General features: G+C 46.0%; 1 protein-coding gene across 3 annotated transcripts in view; it reads left to right on the top strand.

Moving 5' to 3' along the window:
* KCNJ15 (potassium inwardly rectifying channel subfamily J member 15) overlaps positions 1–13454 on the top strand; it is a 77431-nt gene extending 63977 nt beyond the window's left edge. For all 3 annotated transcript variants that reach the window (XM_019420342.2, XM_053903076.1, XM_053903077.1), the window contains 2 exons: positions 7794–7894; positions 10210–13454. In XM_019420342.2, coding sequence (XP_019275887.1) covers positions 10230–11357 — 1128 coding nt within the window. In that variant the 5' untranslated portion in view covers positions 7794–7894; positions 10210–10229 and the 3' untranslated portion in view covers positions 11358–13454. The remainder of the gene's footprint in view (positions 1–7793; positions 7895–10209) is intronic.
* Positions 13455–16111: the final 2657 nt, after the last annotated feature.

Here is a 16111-nt window from a genome sequence, read left to right as displayed (position 1 = left end):
ATTCTATTCTCTTTGGCTAAAATCTGAATGGGACCCTGTCGAGCCGCCTTCTCTGTGTTACATTTGAGCTCATCCAGACAAGAAGAGTGAGAATCCACGAGTTAAAGAAATCTCTTCCCCGAAGAGAAAACCGGGGGCAGTGCGTTAGGGAGGCTAACGCAATACAATTCGTCTTGGTTGGTTGTTTTTTTTTCCCCCCAGACATAAATTTTCCTGTTTTACCAGTCATTCCACAACAATGCACATCCAAGCCATGCTGTGATTAGAGGGGAGCGTATGCCTATTACCCAAGTTCTTCACATGTCGGAGCACGGAGAGACGAACGGTGGTAAACCAAAGGAAATTTCCATTTGCTTTTTAGCTGCTGCACTCTCTTACTCTATAGGAAAGTTAGCTGTTATTAAGTAATAACGTTCAGCTAAGTTGGTCACTTGTAACAACAGACAGATGTATAATGTTTTATTTAGGTTAGCCAGCTCTTTCACAAATAAAGGGCTGGAAATTAAACTGTCTTTGCAAAAATATTCTGCAAATGATACCTCTGCCTTATTCCAGTGCTCAGATTCTTTGCCATGGAAAATGGAAAATGAGTCTCCTGTTGAACCCTGTGTCTGTTTAAACTTGTTTTTGCCGAGCAGAGAAAGGTTGATGTTCTATGGAATGAAAAAAATTAAAAAAAGAATCTGCATTGAGGGGTAAAGTGTATAACTATGCAAACCACATTTAGAGATGGAAAAGGATTTTTTTTAGTACTTATGGAATTTGAAACAATAATAATGGAATGGAAACATAGGGAAAAGTCTAAGTATTTGACCACAGCGGCAAATTGGATCATTAGACACTCACATGCAATGCAAAATGCAGGATTTGTCTTTGAAGGAGTACTTGTTGCTTTTCCAATGGATAATAGGGCACAAGAAAGACCTCATCAACCCACCAAGCCATTGCTGACAAGCTCTGGCCATATAATCCTTTGGGAAGTTGGATTCTTCTTAAGACCCAGGTTTTGGGGGCAGCGCCTGAGAGATTGTGATTCAGCAGCTGAAGTGTGAAACTTAATTGACATTTCATTTATTTTTTATTTTTTTATTAAATATAATTTATTGTCAGATCGGTTTCCATACAACACCCAGTGCTCATCCCAAGAGGTGCCCTCCTCAATGCCCATCCCCCACTTTCCCCTCTCCCCCACCCCCAACAACACTTAGTTTGTTCTCAGTATTTAAGTCTCTTACGGTTTGCTTCCCTCCCTCTCTGTTTATAACTTTTTCCCCCCTCTTCCCTTCCCCCATGGTTCTCTGTTAAGTTTCTCAGGATCCACATAAGAGTGAAAACATATGGTATCTGTTTTTCCCGGCCTGACTGATTTCACTTAGCATAACACCCTCCGGTTCCATCCCGCGTTGCTACAAATGGCCGGATTGCATTCTTTCTCGTTGCCAAGTAGTATTCCATTGTGTATATGAGCCACAATTTCTTTATCCATTCGTCGCTTAATTGATATTTCAAATGAACTTCCAAGCGATACTGATGTTGCAGCTTTTGGGGGGGGTTGCGGATTCACCCCCTTCTACGGTACCGGTCTTCAGTGTCCATTGAGGTGAACAGCGCATCGCAAGAGATCTCATGGCAACACGGACAGACACCTGCCCGTAAGATGGATGGACAGGCACAAAGCCTTGCTTGCTTCCATCCTGTTTCCTCCCAGATACAAAGTGCAGAGTTTAAACTGAGTCCGCACTCCTCGGACTGTGCTAGAAATGCCGGGCATAGCTCAGCAGGACTCTCAGACGCTGTAACACACAAACATGAGGGGTCGGTCTCCAGTGGGTAGAGATTGTGAGCTGTTTGGCTGCTTGGTAGGCAAAACTTCCCCCTTGTTATCTGAGCACAAACCCCTTTATTTGTGGCACGCCTGCACCACACGCTTGGGGGAAGGCTTAACAAAAGACTGCTAAGAACTTTCAGCTCCAACTCTTTCGACCATAGAGTCTAGGTTCCCTCCTTAGGCCCACGACATTCTTGGCCAACGAACAGAATGACACCCACCATTCGGGGAGGAGACTTCGGGGAAACTTTCAATCAGTTGCTTTCCTTTCCCCCCAGATTCTCATTCCCACCCCTCCCCCAAGACAATGTACCTGAACTTCCATCCCCTGGGGCCCTTCTCCTGGTGATTGAAAACTCTACTGGGCAGCTACCATAATTGTATATTTAACCCCACTAACTTTCTCTTCGTTCTTACACCAAAGGGCCCATTCCTTTGTTTGAAAGCAACGAACGTTTGAGACAACCCAATTTATGTGCTTGGGAATTTCCTACATATTTTATGCAATTCATTAGGCCGTGCATAGTGTAGGTCACGCTCTCAAAGCGTAGTCTCAAGAGGAGCGGGGCCAGCATCACCTGGCAACTTATTAGAAATGCAGATTCTCAGGTTCCACTCTAGACCTGCTGAATCAGGAGCTTGGGGTGGGACGCAGCCATGTTTCCAGACCTCTGGGTGATCTGAGGCCCACGGGAGCTAGAGACGTCATGGCGTAGAGACAAGAGGCTTGGAGCACAGGCTCAAGCAAACCACGTGCTGTATCCCAGTTTCCTAACCTGGAACCCTCAAATAATAGCAGTCCCTCTTTCAGAATCAATGACAGAATTCAAATTAATATGTGACACCTCTATACGGTCTGACAGGGTATCAGCAATAAATCAACCATAGCTATGTATTCTGTAATGGATGCTCACATGTAGTGAGCAGGAACTTCCATTATGCTCCATGAATGTTCATCATGAGTAGAGATGCTCTTTGTGAGTTGAATTTGATGACCGAGGGCCACAGTGGCCACGTGGGAACATAGCTAGTTTGCCAACAGGTCCGCCATGAATGAACTCTGTGAACACTTGTCAATTACTTCAACTAAGCTTCGTTTCCTCCTTTAGAAAATCAAGAAAATACTTTCTTCAGGAGGGAAAGGGAAGGATTGCATACAATACTGTCTGTCATTACTTTGGAAGGTTCCTGGTTCCTTTTAAGTAGTCCCTTTCCCAAATGAAAGCTGTCTGTAATGATAACGTGTGTCTCTCATCACAGATTATTCAAAGCCTCATGAGGCTTTGAAGAACAAAGAGGCGGCCACAAAATGAGCAGCGGACAAAAGTTTATTAGAATGTAAGATCAGAAAGAAGAATAGTAGGAAAGCTGTCTTTACAGAGAGGCGACATTCGAAAGTGTGTGAGGACTAGAGGCCAGGGTCCTTGTTTTGTAAGGTTCTGGTCAGCCCTCCCCCCGTTCTTCCCCCTGGTTCCTTCTCAGATTCTTCCCTCATTGGCCTGATAGCTCTAGGTGCTGGGGTGTCCGTTCCTGATTGGCTCTCATTGTACGAGGGGTGGTCTATGGCCATACTTAGGTCTTTGGTCAAATCCCTGAGGGAAACCTGAGGGGGAGTAGGTGGGGTCTGTTCCATTCTTAAGAGGAACCTTACTCCTGAGGGGGCTTGCTGTGATCAAACACTCCCAGCATTGTTCCAAAACAGGTGTTTTTGCCCACCCGGGGACCTCAGGTCCTAGTCTTTCCCTCTCGGTCTACTGAATCCTGTCTCCTCCTGTCATACTAAGACACAAAAACTTACACTAGCTGTGTCCCTGTGGTCAGGCTTTCACTAGACTTTGCTTCAGTACCAATCAGTTCCAAGAATCCAGTGGCTTAGGCTACAAGAGTTTTTTTCCTCACCCTTGTTGCAAGTTAGCCTTGGCTCAGCTGTAGCTGTAGCTGAGCCACTGGTGTCTCCCTTCTCCCATTCTCCAGAAGAAGGAGCTGCCCCATCCGAGACCCACCAGAGACCCTGCCAGGAGTCCGCCGGCTGCCTCTGTTCGGGCAGGAGTCACTGAGGCTCACGCTCCATTGGCTGATGCAGTCACATGACCGCATCTGACACAAAAGGATGGAAACGGAGTCTCCATTTCCTACTCCCAGGGACAGACCCAGGGAAAGATTCGTTCTCGACGGACCCAGCCAAAAGGGACAGCACATAACTGGAAGCCACAATCAGCTACAACAACCAGTAGTCAACCACAGCTTTGTCGATTAGGATCCAAGTTCTTATGCTCAAAATATAGATCAAGACAGAGGAAACTCGGTGAAAATTTCCCATAGTCTCAACCGTCACTGCCCTTTGGATCCTTCAGATTTTTATGGAGGAGAAAGACCAATCATTCTTCCTAATCAAGCTCAGTTCTCAAGGGCCTGAGGGGAAAAATGGGCTTTCAGAATGAAGAGTCATTTCCCTGGCAGATAAGAACCAAAGAGCCACCCGTTGGGATCTGCTGGGAGTCAACTTTGTCCACCTTCTTCTTTCTCGGTAGACATGTCCATTGCTGAGACCACCTGGGAAAAGCCATGTGTGTCCTCAGCCGACACGGATGGAGTTGAGAATTGCGAGTCCTAGGCTGCTTTGGAGAGCGGGGAAGAATATGGCATGAGGCCAAAGCCAAAGGTCCCAGCACATGAATTTGAGTGGCCACAGTCACAGGATCCAAAGAGAGGATAGCCAAGCCTCACTGATTTTATTTTCAATTATTTTTAAACCTTTTGAGTTCAGTGAACCCCAAGCACATTCTTGTCGAGCATGTCTTTTTCTAGTTACTAGTTAAAACCGTGGTTCCTGAAAGTGAAATTTAATCCAGGTATTTTGGATTCATAGCGAGGAGACAGATCGTCCAAGAAATGTTTTGTTGGAAATATTTGATATCCAAGAAAGCTTTCAAAGCAACTTTTCCTATAAACAGGAACCTGTTTTGATAGAACTTAAGGTCAGATCCCCTCCAATTGCAGTTTTCGTCTGGAAATCCGAAGTCACGGTTTGATTTGGGGCCCATTCCCCTTGAAGGTATGCGACATCACTTGAGTTTTGGTTGAGGGATCCCTGCTGCCTCCTTGTTTTGTTATCAGCTGCTTTTCTGTGGCTGAAAATCAGTTCTTTTTCTGCCCACCAGGGAATACAGAATGAAGTATCAGGACGGACAAATTGAAAACTCTCAAAGCTGGACTCAACGGAGTGCTAAGTTTTTAGAAGGCATCAGTGGCGTGCTACGTAGGAGGGGGAAAATCATTCTTTCATGCTTTAAAAAATCAGTACTTATCACCGGCCCACGAGGTGGATGGCATTCATCTACGAGCACGGTGGAGACTGGACATCTCTGGAAACTAACAACCTGATGTTCTCCGCGCCTGTGTGCAAGTGTTATTTCAGAACGTTCCGGGAGAGTGAGGGGATAAGGGTCTTCATCAAGAGGGAGAAGCCATCGCTCTCATTCCACCCGCCTATCGCAGTGTGGTCGTTTTCAACCGTGCACTCCTGGAACAGCAGCGTCACCTGGGAGATTGTTGGATGCACAGATTCTCGGGCTCCATCCCAAAGCTACTGAAACCGGAAACTCTGACCCCTCCAGGTGATTCTGATGCAGCTAAAGCTGGAGCACTTTCGTCAAGGTGGCAGAGAGGGCAGGCACGGGAGCTTCACAGGGCCACTACTGCCTCATGTCAGCTGTTGGGAACTTGGGCGAGTCGCTCAACCTCTTTGTGCCTCCGTTTCCTCTTCGTGGGACTAATGACGGCGCCTGCCTCGTGGGCTTGGTGTGACGGTTGAGTACGCGCGTGGAAAACACTGAGAACGATGGCTGGCACATGGCTCCGTACTGTTATCTATGTTGATGACAATGTCTATAATTTATCTGCAACTTTGTTTTATTATTGCCCTTGTTATTATTCATCTGGATCTTTCCCACGTTGGACCACTTCTAACTCTATTCAGACTCTCTTCGTGCTTATTACATGCATACCTATGTCTTCTACTTGGTCGGTGGCTTTCTGGTCATTTATAGACTGACTTCTCTCTGATAGGACAGAGTGTTCCAGCTCACCGTGGCTGATTTCTTTGATCACCCATTCTTTTTTTTTTTTTAATTTTTTTTAACGTTTATTTATTTTTGAGACAGAGAGAGACAGAGCATGAACAGGGGAGGGGCAGAGAGAGATGGAGACACAGAATCTGAAACAGGCTCCAAGCTCTGAGCTGTCAGCTCGAACCCACGGACCGTGAGATCATGGCCTGAGCCGAAGTCGGACGCTTAACCGACCGAGCCACCCAGGCGCCCCTGATCACCCATTCTTATAAGACCCTCTTTCTCTGCTGGCACTTTCTCCTCTCTGGGGAGGTGATGGGAACTCCCTTTAGTTTTTTCCATTCTCACTGTTTCGTCCTCAAGACTGGAAGTGTAGTTCGTCATATCACTATACACCTTTTTCAATGTGCCCGCTGTCTAGTTCTGTCTCAAAAATATGTTTTTCTTTCCTTTATCTCCAGAAAACAAACGCTACACACCGTAAGCAATAAATGACTTCATTCCATGTGTGCGTTATTGGCTTGAAGTAGAGAGGGAGGTTGACCTCTCCGTTCAGTAGTTTCAGAAATATATACGATTTCCAGAGACTAAAGAAGACTCTAATGGTTTGTATGGAATATTGCCTGTTTGTGGGATGAGAAGAGGGGACGTTAGGGGAGCGTATCTTGTATCGCTCTTTCCATCCTTAGCTTTTGGAAACCGCTGTTGTTTCTTAATGCGTCAGAAGTGAAGCCGGGTAGATTGCAGAACCACTAGGGGAAGAATACCTAAGTCCGTGACATAAAATTATGTGGAACGAGTGTGTGTATGGACCCCGGAGTCAGTTTCGAGGACCACGTCTGCTGCAGAATACAATGCTGTCAGTTGGGCGCGCGTGACGACACGCGAATGGTGAAGCATACGGGTCAGATGGGTGGGTGCAAAGGAGGAGACGCAGGATCTTCACAGATGATGGTTACGGGTGACAATAGGGGCAGTGATGAAGAGAGCGTTTGCCGAGCCCCGCGGACACACAGCGAGAATCGAGTGTGCAAAGGGCCGTACGGGTCGATAACCGGGGCCACTGACGTGAGGACAGGGTACGTCTGGTAACTGTTCACAGTACCCGGCGGCCCAGAGAGGAAGTGGGAGGCATACGGGTGCCCCTGCGTGTAAGACGGACAGAAAGGTGGGGAGGTCTGCAGATAGCTACCTTCGGAAGAAGCAATCCAGAAGAGAAGGATGCAAAAGAGCCTTTCGAAGTGCGAACAGATTACGTTACACTTTGGAGGTTGAAGGGGCACGTGTGGTGTATGGACAAGGGCTCCGGTCTAGTTTTTAAAGGCTTTGGGCTTTGTTCTTTCTCCGCCGTGAGCCAGCTGTGTGATGAAGACCAGTCGCTCTGACCTCCCGGGTCGGTCTCCTCGTTTGAAAAATGTGTGTCAGACGCCTTGGGTTTGACAATCTTTTCAGCTCTGATGTTCTGTGACTCAACAGTAATAATGCATTTCCACAGGCGGTAAAAATATTCTAGACTCTTCCCTTCCAGTGCTCGGTGTTTACTTCCTCTGCACTTCCCCTTCCTGCCTCCCTGTTTGCTGGTCAGTTGAGAGTGGGCCTCAATGGGGGTGAGTTAACCCACTCTTTCCAGGGTGTTTTACTACTGAGCTCCCTCCACAGGGTGGGAATTCTGTAGGAAGGGCTGTGGTTGGGCCTTCGGTTTAATTCTTAAACCACTCCTTCAGCCTTTGGTCTACTCTGGGCACCTTGCCAGAATACCAGGGATTGGAAGGTGAACGCTAGGGCCTTAGCCCTGGGGCGGGGGGGGGGGGGGGGGGGGATGGTTAAGGGTCAGTCTCACCGGGTCAGTCTCTTTGTAAACACCTGTGAACGCCACGCGTCCCTCTCTCTTTCAGGCAGAAGCAGCATCCCCTGGTAGCCAGGTGGGCGAAGGGGAGCGAGCACGTTCCACCTGCCTCGAAGAAGACGCCTTCTGACCTGCTGAGGGAGTGACCAGGTAGTAAACAGTCTGAGGGCAGATTGAGAGGGAGGGAAAACGCGTTCACCCCGTGAGTGTGGCCCCCCCAGCGGCTCTTTCCCACAGAGAGGTGCTGAACCCAAGACCCCCACCCCTCCCCCAGAGGCCGTCAGTCGCGTTCTCCCTTTTAAGACCACCGATCTCGGATGGCTCTTGGTGTCATCACCTCCAACACTAGATGGGCAGCAGTGCAACAGAAAAGAGCTCTCAGCAGAAAGAGGGAAAAGATCCAGCTCATCCCAAGCCTGGCCCATTGCCCCTTCTAAAGGGAGGTTAAAACAGAAGCTTCATGGCACTGCCTTCACGTACACAGGGGCCAACTTCTCCAGAATCTGGCAGACAGCTGAGCTTGAGCTTGGAGCGCCGCTCATGCCCGCAGGACACTCGGGTGTCACTCACTCTTGAAAACTTAAGCCTCTGTTTTTATTCCAGTGGATGGAATGGCATGCACTTACCCCTGGCAGTCTCTCTCTCTCTCTCTCTCTCTCTCTCTCTCTCTCTCTCACACGGGGTGCATGTGTCTACTTCCACATAAGCTGCATTTGTCTTACTGGTGTTCATGTTTTGAGCGTGGCTATGCCTCCCGGCATGGCAGCATGGCGTTTTGTTTCCAAACTTTCGTTGGGGTCACTTTCCTCTTAGTTGACTGAGAAATGCCGCTGAGGGGCTGATAAAGCCGAAGCTCATCCTGTGTTTTCCTTCTAAATCGACCTCCAAATACGAGGAAGAGGCTGCAGCAAGAACAAGACATTCTGAATAGCGTAGGGCCCTTCTCTGCAGTGAAAATGAAAAAGTAGCTTTCCTTCCCAAGGGGGGGGGGGGGAAGCATTTCGAGGGCAGCTCTGGAAATGACACGCTCTTCATGAAACAGGAAAATTAAAAAGTGCAACCACTTACTGAATCCCCAACAAGTGTTAGCTGCTAATGGATGGTTTCACTTTCCTTGAAGGGGTTTGCCCAGAAGATTGCTTCCAAAACTTCTATGGAGACAGTGCTGCTCTAACGGCAAAGATTCCTGCATGAATCACAGACCACTGTATTCAGTTCCTTTTTAGACAGGGGGAGGGTTCCTTTATCCTCCAAATACCAGTGAGGTGGGAAAAACCCATGCCGACCAGGTGGTGTTCTCCCGTACTCCCTCACATCTTTTTCAAGGAAGGTAGGGGTGATTTATTCCCGTCACCAGGCAGGTAGTATAAGACGCCGTGTGGCCTCACACCCAGTCTGTTCCTGTCTGTTGATGCAGAGGGGAGCGTTCCCTGGGACTTAGCGCGGGAGCCTGACGTGTCTTCTAGGTGGGACTGTTCTGCCACGGCGTCGGATGCCTGTCCTTGCTTACTTGTTGTTTAATTTTTGAAAAGAGGTTCCTGTGATGGTTCTAGTTGGTTCTAAAGGAGTAATGCAGAAATTTGGGGCCATACCTAAATGTCATGTCTAACGTGGGATTTTACAGCATTTTCCCAAGAATAACCAGCGTATCGACCGAGCTATTAAGAAAGTGTAATTATTCACTATGTGGTTGGTGTTGGTTGTTTGATAATTTAATGCTTTCCCATGTAATCAAGAAGTAGGAGAGGTGATAGATGATAGATTATTCACTGGGTGGGGGTGGGGGGAGTGAATTTCTGTTGCAGAGAATGCCACACGAAAGGGTAAGTTTTTAAAAAGTTTATTGATATTACCCAAGTTTTAAAAATATGGAGTAATATTCTCTATTGCTGCATCAACACTATCTTATAGATGGTATGTTTTAGTTATATCAGTACTGACCCTATGCTCGGTCAACTTATTTTTAAATTTTCCAGAATCAGAAATCTGTGGTAGCTGAGTATACACAAACATTCGTCATACTCTGTGGGGTAGACACATGTGTGTGTCATTTCACAACGAGAAGCTCAGCGTCGTTTTTGAGGGTGAGGCTTCGTTTTGGCAAACTTTCTGGTCATTATCTCATTTAACCATCACACAAACTCTGAGGAGTAGGTTGTATTCCCATCTTACAGATTAGGGAGCTGAGATCCAGAGAGACTGCATAGCTTGTCCCAGGTCACACAGCAAATAAATTGGAGAGTCAGCATTCAGCCCAGGTTTGCTTATCTCCAGATTCCATGCCCCTCACTCCACCCTACTGCCTTCCTCCAGAACTAGCAGACGAGTCTTGCCTTCCAAATTCTCCTTTCTCATATACGTCCGTATATATTCCTACATATTTCACCTGATTATCCTGTGTCTGTTTTCTGGGTGTCCTACCACCCGTGATAGTAATGGAACATCTTTCTTCGTCATCTCCTTAGGTGGTCCCAAGAGCCTGACAATGGATGCCGTTCACCTCAGCATGTCCAGCGCTCCCCTCGTGAGGCAACCTTCAGGAGCTGGACTCAAGACCAACAGGCCCCGAGTCATGTCCAAGAGCGGGCACAGCAATGTGCGAATTGACAAAGTGGATGGCATATACTTACTCTACCTTCAGGACTTGTGGACCACCGTCATCGACATGAAGTGGAGATACAAGCTCACCCTGTTTGCCGCCACGTTCGTGATGACATGGTTCCTTTTTGGAGTGATCTACTACGCCATCGCGTTCATTCATGGGGACTTAGAGCCGAGCGAGGACGTTTCGAATCACACCCCCTGCATCATGAAGGTGGACTCTCTCACTGGGGCGTTTCTCTTCTCCCTGGAATCCCAGACGACCATTGGCTACGGAGTCCGTTCCATCACGGAGGAATGCCCTCATGCCATTTTCCTGTTGGTCGCTCAGCTGGTCATCACAACCTTGATTGAGATCTTCATCACAGGCACCTTCCTGGCCAAGATTGCCAGACCCAAAAAGCGGGCGGAGACCATCAAGTTCAGCCACTGCGCGGTCATCACCAAGCAGAACGGGAAGCTGTGTTTGGTGATCCAGGTGGCCAACATGAGGAAGAGCCTCCTGATCCAATGCCAGCTCTCTGGCAAGCTCCTGCAGACCCACGTCACCAAGGAGGGGGAGCGGATCCTGCTCAACCAAGCCACCGTCAAATTCCACGTGGACTCCTCTTCGGAGAGCCCCTTCCTCATTTTGCCCATGACATTCTACCACGTGCTGGATGAGACGAGCCCCCTGAGAGACCTCACGCCCCAAAACCTGAAGGAAAAGGAGTTTGAGCTCGTCGTCCTCCTCAATGCCACCGTGGAATCCACCAGCGCGGTCTGCCAGAGCCGCACGTCTTATATCCCAGAGGAGATCTACTGGGGCTTTGAATTTGTGCCTGTAGTTTCTCTCTCCAAGAACGGAAAGTACGTGGCTGATTTCAGTCAGTTCGAACAGATCCGAAAGAGCCCAGACTGCACCTTTTACTGTGCGGATTCTGAGAAGCAGAAGCTTGAGGAGAAGTACAGGCAGGAGGAGCAGAGGGAAAGGGAGCTGAGAACTCTTTTGTTACAACAGAGCAACGTCTGATGTCAGTGAACGCCCCGGGTTGAACCCTGGGAGCCCTTTCCGCGTCCGAGCTCCCTTAGAATGCAGAGGTCACCGTGAAAACATGAAGGTGTGGATTCACCCTAAAAAGCTGCACACACATACAAAATCACCCCCCGCCCCTTGGATCTAGTGCCTAAGCAAGCATCGCCACGTTTGAGGAGTTCCTTTTCCAATGCTTTGTCTGCCGCGAACTCTCAAAATTCGTACTTCCTAAAATGGGGCTACATTTCCACAAACTTGGTGTAGGGCAATTGAAATAATGTCCTGCCGGGTGGACAGACAGTTAGCAATGCTGGTATTGAAAGGAAGTGCATTTCTATACAGGATATCAGCCATCATATAAGGTATTTATTCAAAACAATTATCAAAGACGTTATGGCCGAGAGTTGAAATGTGGTTCGGTATTCCTTTATACCATTGCTTTAAAGCACCCTCTTCTTTTCAAGGAGAGAAAATGCTATATATACAATGGAAGCTACTGGTAATACATAAAAAGGGGCAAGGGACTCTGTGGTCACAAAAATCATAGTTCCGTTTTTGCCTTTCTCCGTTGGATTGAATTGTAGGAGTGAAATTGATCAAACCAGGGGTAAACAGTTGAGAAAACATACACAAATGGACTTGATGCTATTAATTTTTTGGTCGGAATGTACTGCTATTTTCTATTCAACACCAGCAACATCAGCACCATCTGGGAGCTTATTAGCAATATAGACTCTCAGACCCCATCCGGACTTAGAGAATCAGAGGCTGTCCCTTACCAAGACCTCCAAGTGATTTGTATACAAACGAAAGTCTGAAAAATGTCCACTCTGAAAGTTTTCAAGGGAACTTTCTGAAGCCACGGGACCCCATGGGTCCCAAACCCATTTGGCCCCCGGACCCATCCTTCTTTCTTCAGCTTGTTATCATGGGCCAATATTTTTGTCAGCCACCTCCTTCCTCGTCTGCAAAGGAAGTGCCACTGATATTCCAAGATTGAAAAAGTTACTTGAGAGGAACGGCTGTCATGCTAAAGCACATGCTTGTTGACCCTAGTTAGCACAAAAGAAAATGAGGCCACATTACAATCGGAAACTTGCTCAGATGTTGAAGTCCACAGGGTTGGATGGGGCCATGAAGAACACAAGGGGTGAGGATAAAGAATTTGTATACAGATGACTCCTTGGGGCATGAACTTTGGTAATCTTATAACGTGTAAAGAATGCCCCCAGCATTTAAATAAATCTCATGCAACTGAGTCTTACAGGGGTAACATTTTGCTCTTGGCAGAATCTGGGGGCCAGGAACCACATTTCTTTGGGGCAAAGAATATGCATGGGGCCGGGACTAGCTAAATGTGCCACAGGTGAATTCTCATTTCATTCAAACTGGGGTCAATTTGTGTATTCACTCAAGAAGAATGTGACTGTAAGTGGGGAGGCACTGTGTAGACATACACACGAGCCCACATATATGTACACACACGGGCACACACGCACGCACGCACGCACATCCTGGCTTTTCAAGCATAATTGTGGAAACGATCAATGAAAGATGTTTGCAATGAAGAGAGCCAGTCCTCAACAAATATGCTCATAGATGTTTTATTCTATAAAGATGGGGACACTGGGGCTCAGAAGAAAAAGGGAAAGCAATCTGGATTCGGGTTATCGGGGAAATGACGACACGGATTACAGCAAATCCGGCCCTATCTTCAGGCTACCACATTTTCAAATGTCCTTCCACGTAAGAGAAGATGTGGCTCACACACCTGACTGGGGGCTGAACACTTAATGCAGATGTAAGAATAACGGGGGTAAAGTTAGTGATAGAGGGGGTTTAAAGAACAATCTCAATGTACAAGAGGCTTTTCTTTTATTATTCAGGAATTGTTTTTTCTCTTTCTGTTGATAATTTAATGGCAGATTGTTTTAGATCTTTATTCTCTTAACGAAATTGCATATACAGACATGAGCCCTTTTAGTTATTTTATGGGGTTTTTTTTATTGTATATTGCGGTGTAATCGACAGGAAAATAATGCCACGGGCATGTTTACAGGTTTTCTACTGCACTATTAAATTCTCTTCATGGTATTTACATCAGTGCTAATTTAAATGTGATTAAGATGAGGAATCCTGCATACTTGCGTAGTATTTGGTATATTGATGAAGCATGAGATGGAGAAATCTTTTGTGTGTCCATTGAGCTTATCTATTTCAGCCAAATCTGGAAGACTTGGTCATCTGATCTTTTGCACTACCCGAAGCTGCATCCCAAAAGCCAATACTTGTTCAAGTCGATAAATCATATAGTCATACGATATTTTGACAAATCAAAATAATCATACGATATTTTATAAATAGTTCTATACTTATATCTGGTTGAAACTTAGCATTTCCCAAGCATACTTACTTATTATCACTTGGTGCACAGCACTCTGGTGTTAACAAACTAACCAAAGATGTAGGTGGCAAACTTATTTGATTATATCTGGACGGTCTTTTGACTGAAACAGATTCATGCTCAACACCCAACTGAGAAGAAATCGAGCTAATGCAACGTTTTTGACCCAAAAAGCCTTCTGCGTTCTGGAACATGTCCAATGCATCAGGCCTTCTCGGTGAGACCATTCCAAACTGTCACGTTCCCTTTGAAAAACCACAAAGTCAATAGCGGCAAATCAGTGTAATCTGATTTATATCAGTAAGAAAATATAGTGTACTTGCTTGGTACCTGGTAGCCAATGGTCCCAGACAGCAGAGCCGAGATTCACTCACTGACCCTCCTCCGAAGCCACTTTTGGAGACGGGGTAGAGACACACATTGGTTTGCTTTCCCATTCAGGGGGAAATCACAGCACCAGATAGACTTCAGAAATCTAAAATAACTGGCTAAAAGTGAAAAATGCCATGAATAAGGGGATCAGGTATTGAGATGAAATTAAACGATGATTCATTTGCTTTTTCTTTAAATTAAATTTTCAATTTCAATTGATGGCGGTTTTGATGCCATTAAATGCAAATTAAGAAATATTAAAAAAGTGACACTTCTACTCCTGTATTATTCTTTTGTCCTTGCCTGGATCCTTTGAACTTATGTCATCTGGAGAAAGAAGGAAAGAGAGACAAAAAACATAGAAGACCCTAGGTCTTTGCTTTGGTAGCTCAGTCAAAGGTCATCATCCTCAGGCTTGGGTTTGTCACTGTGGTCAAAGTGTTGACATTTGACCGTGTGGTCGACAGTCTTGGTTTTCACTCTTGTCAGAATTTTTCTTCGCCTGTTACATATTTGAAACATGTATTCTGAATGCAGGTTATTTTCTCAAAGTTTTCTGGGATGGTGTTTTTTAAAATGAAATGTTAGCATTTCGAGTCTTGATTTCCACGTTCTGTGGTGCGCACTTGAATTGCAGCATTTGACTCTGGATACAGTCAAGATGCACTTCATTTTCTTCCTCCTGGAAGACACACTTGAAAGACTAAAGTTTGACATCTCACACTCCTCCTTGATTATTTGCATTTAACCCTCTGTGAACTTCAGTTTATCTTGAATCAGAATGCGTTGCCCATCCCAACTTGGGCCTGCGGGCAGTGATTTTCCTAGCCTTTAAGAGACACTGATGAATGAAGTCCAACTCTTTCCTGAAGCTTTCCACTAAATACTTACTGAAGAAGAAACGGAAGGCGGAAATGAGGTGTTAGCCACTTGACTTCATCTTCCTCCTCTGTCAGTTCTGCTGAGCTCAGTTTGCTTTCCACTTAATTTGTGCTTCACTGGCTGTTTTTCATCTTTGCTATCTACTCTATCAAGTCCACTTATTCTGTGGGTTAAAAAGAATTGATTCGGGAGGCACCTGGGTGGCTCAGTCAGTTGAGCATCTGACTTCGGCTCTCAGGTCATGATCTCACAGTTCGTGAGTTCAAACCCTGCATACGGCTCCGTGCTGACATCTTGGAGCCTGGAGCCTGTTTCAGGTTCTCTGTCTCCTCTCTCTCTGCCCCCTCCCCTGCTCACGCTCTGTCTCTGTTTCTCTCTCTCAAAAATAAACATTAAAAAATATTATTTTTTAATAATGGATTCAAATTAGTAATTTGTGAACATTTCGACGGCCAAAATTTGGGAACAGGAATTTTTATTTTTCTGTTGGCATTTGCTGGTGTATAAAAAATAGAAGACTGGGATGCCCGGGGGACTCGGTTAAGCGTCTGACCCTCGGTTTCAGCTTAGGTCATGATCTCACGGTTTTATGAGTTCAAGCCCCACGTCGCGCTCTGTGCTGACAGTGTGGAGACTGCTTGGGACTCTCTCTCTCCCTCGCCCTTTACCCCTCCCCCACTCATGCTGTCTCTTTCTGTCTCAAAATACATAAATAAAACTTAAAAAAAAAATAGAAGACCAAGGAATAGCTGATAATTGCAGTTGATAGTTAATTCCTAATTAAATTACAATAATTGATTGTGGAAGTCAATGGACATAATTGATATAGGAGTACAAAAGCCAAAGATATCGTATGGATAGGTAAATGCCATAGAACTCTGAGTAGTAATAATTATACCAGAGTGAGGAATGCTAGGCATGCTGTGTCTACAGAACATGTCTTGTATTCAATGATTTTTTTTTTGTCCTACATCCTGCATGGACTTTATTAAGATGCTCAAAGTGTCCAGGGGCACCTGGGTAGCTCAGTCACTTAAGCATCTGACTCTTGATTTCCATTCAGGTCATGATCTCAAAGTACATGCGTTCAAGC

Source organism: Panthera pardus, unplaced genomic scaffold (assembly GCF_024362965.1).
Source record: "Panthera pardus isolate Hobbes unplaced genomic scaffold, ASM2436296v1 HiC_scaffold_16, whole genome shotgun sequence".
Taxonomy (NCBI): domain Eukaryota; kingdom Metazoa; phylum Chordata; class Mammalia; order Carnivora; family Felidae; genus Panthera; species Panthera pardus.
Note: the sequence above shows the minus strand (reverse complement) of the source record. Positions and strands in the feature narration are given on the sequence as shown.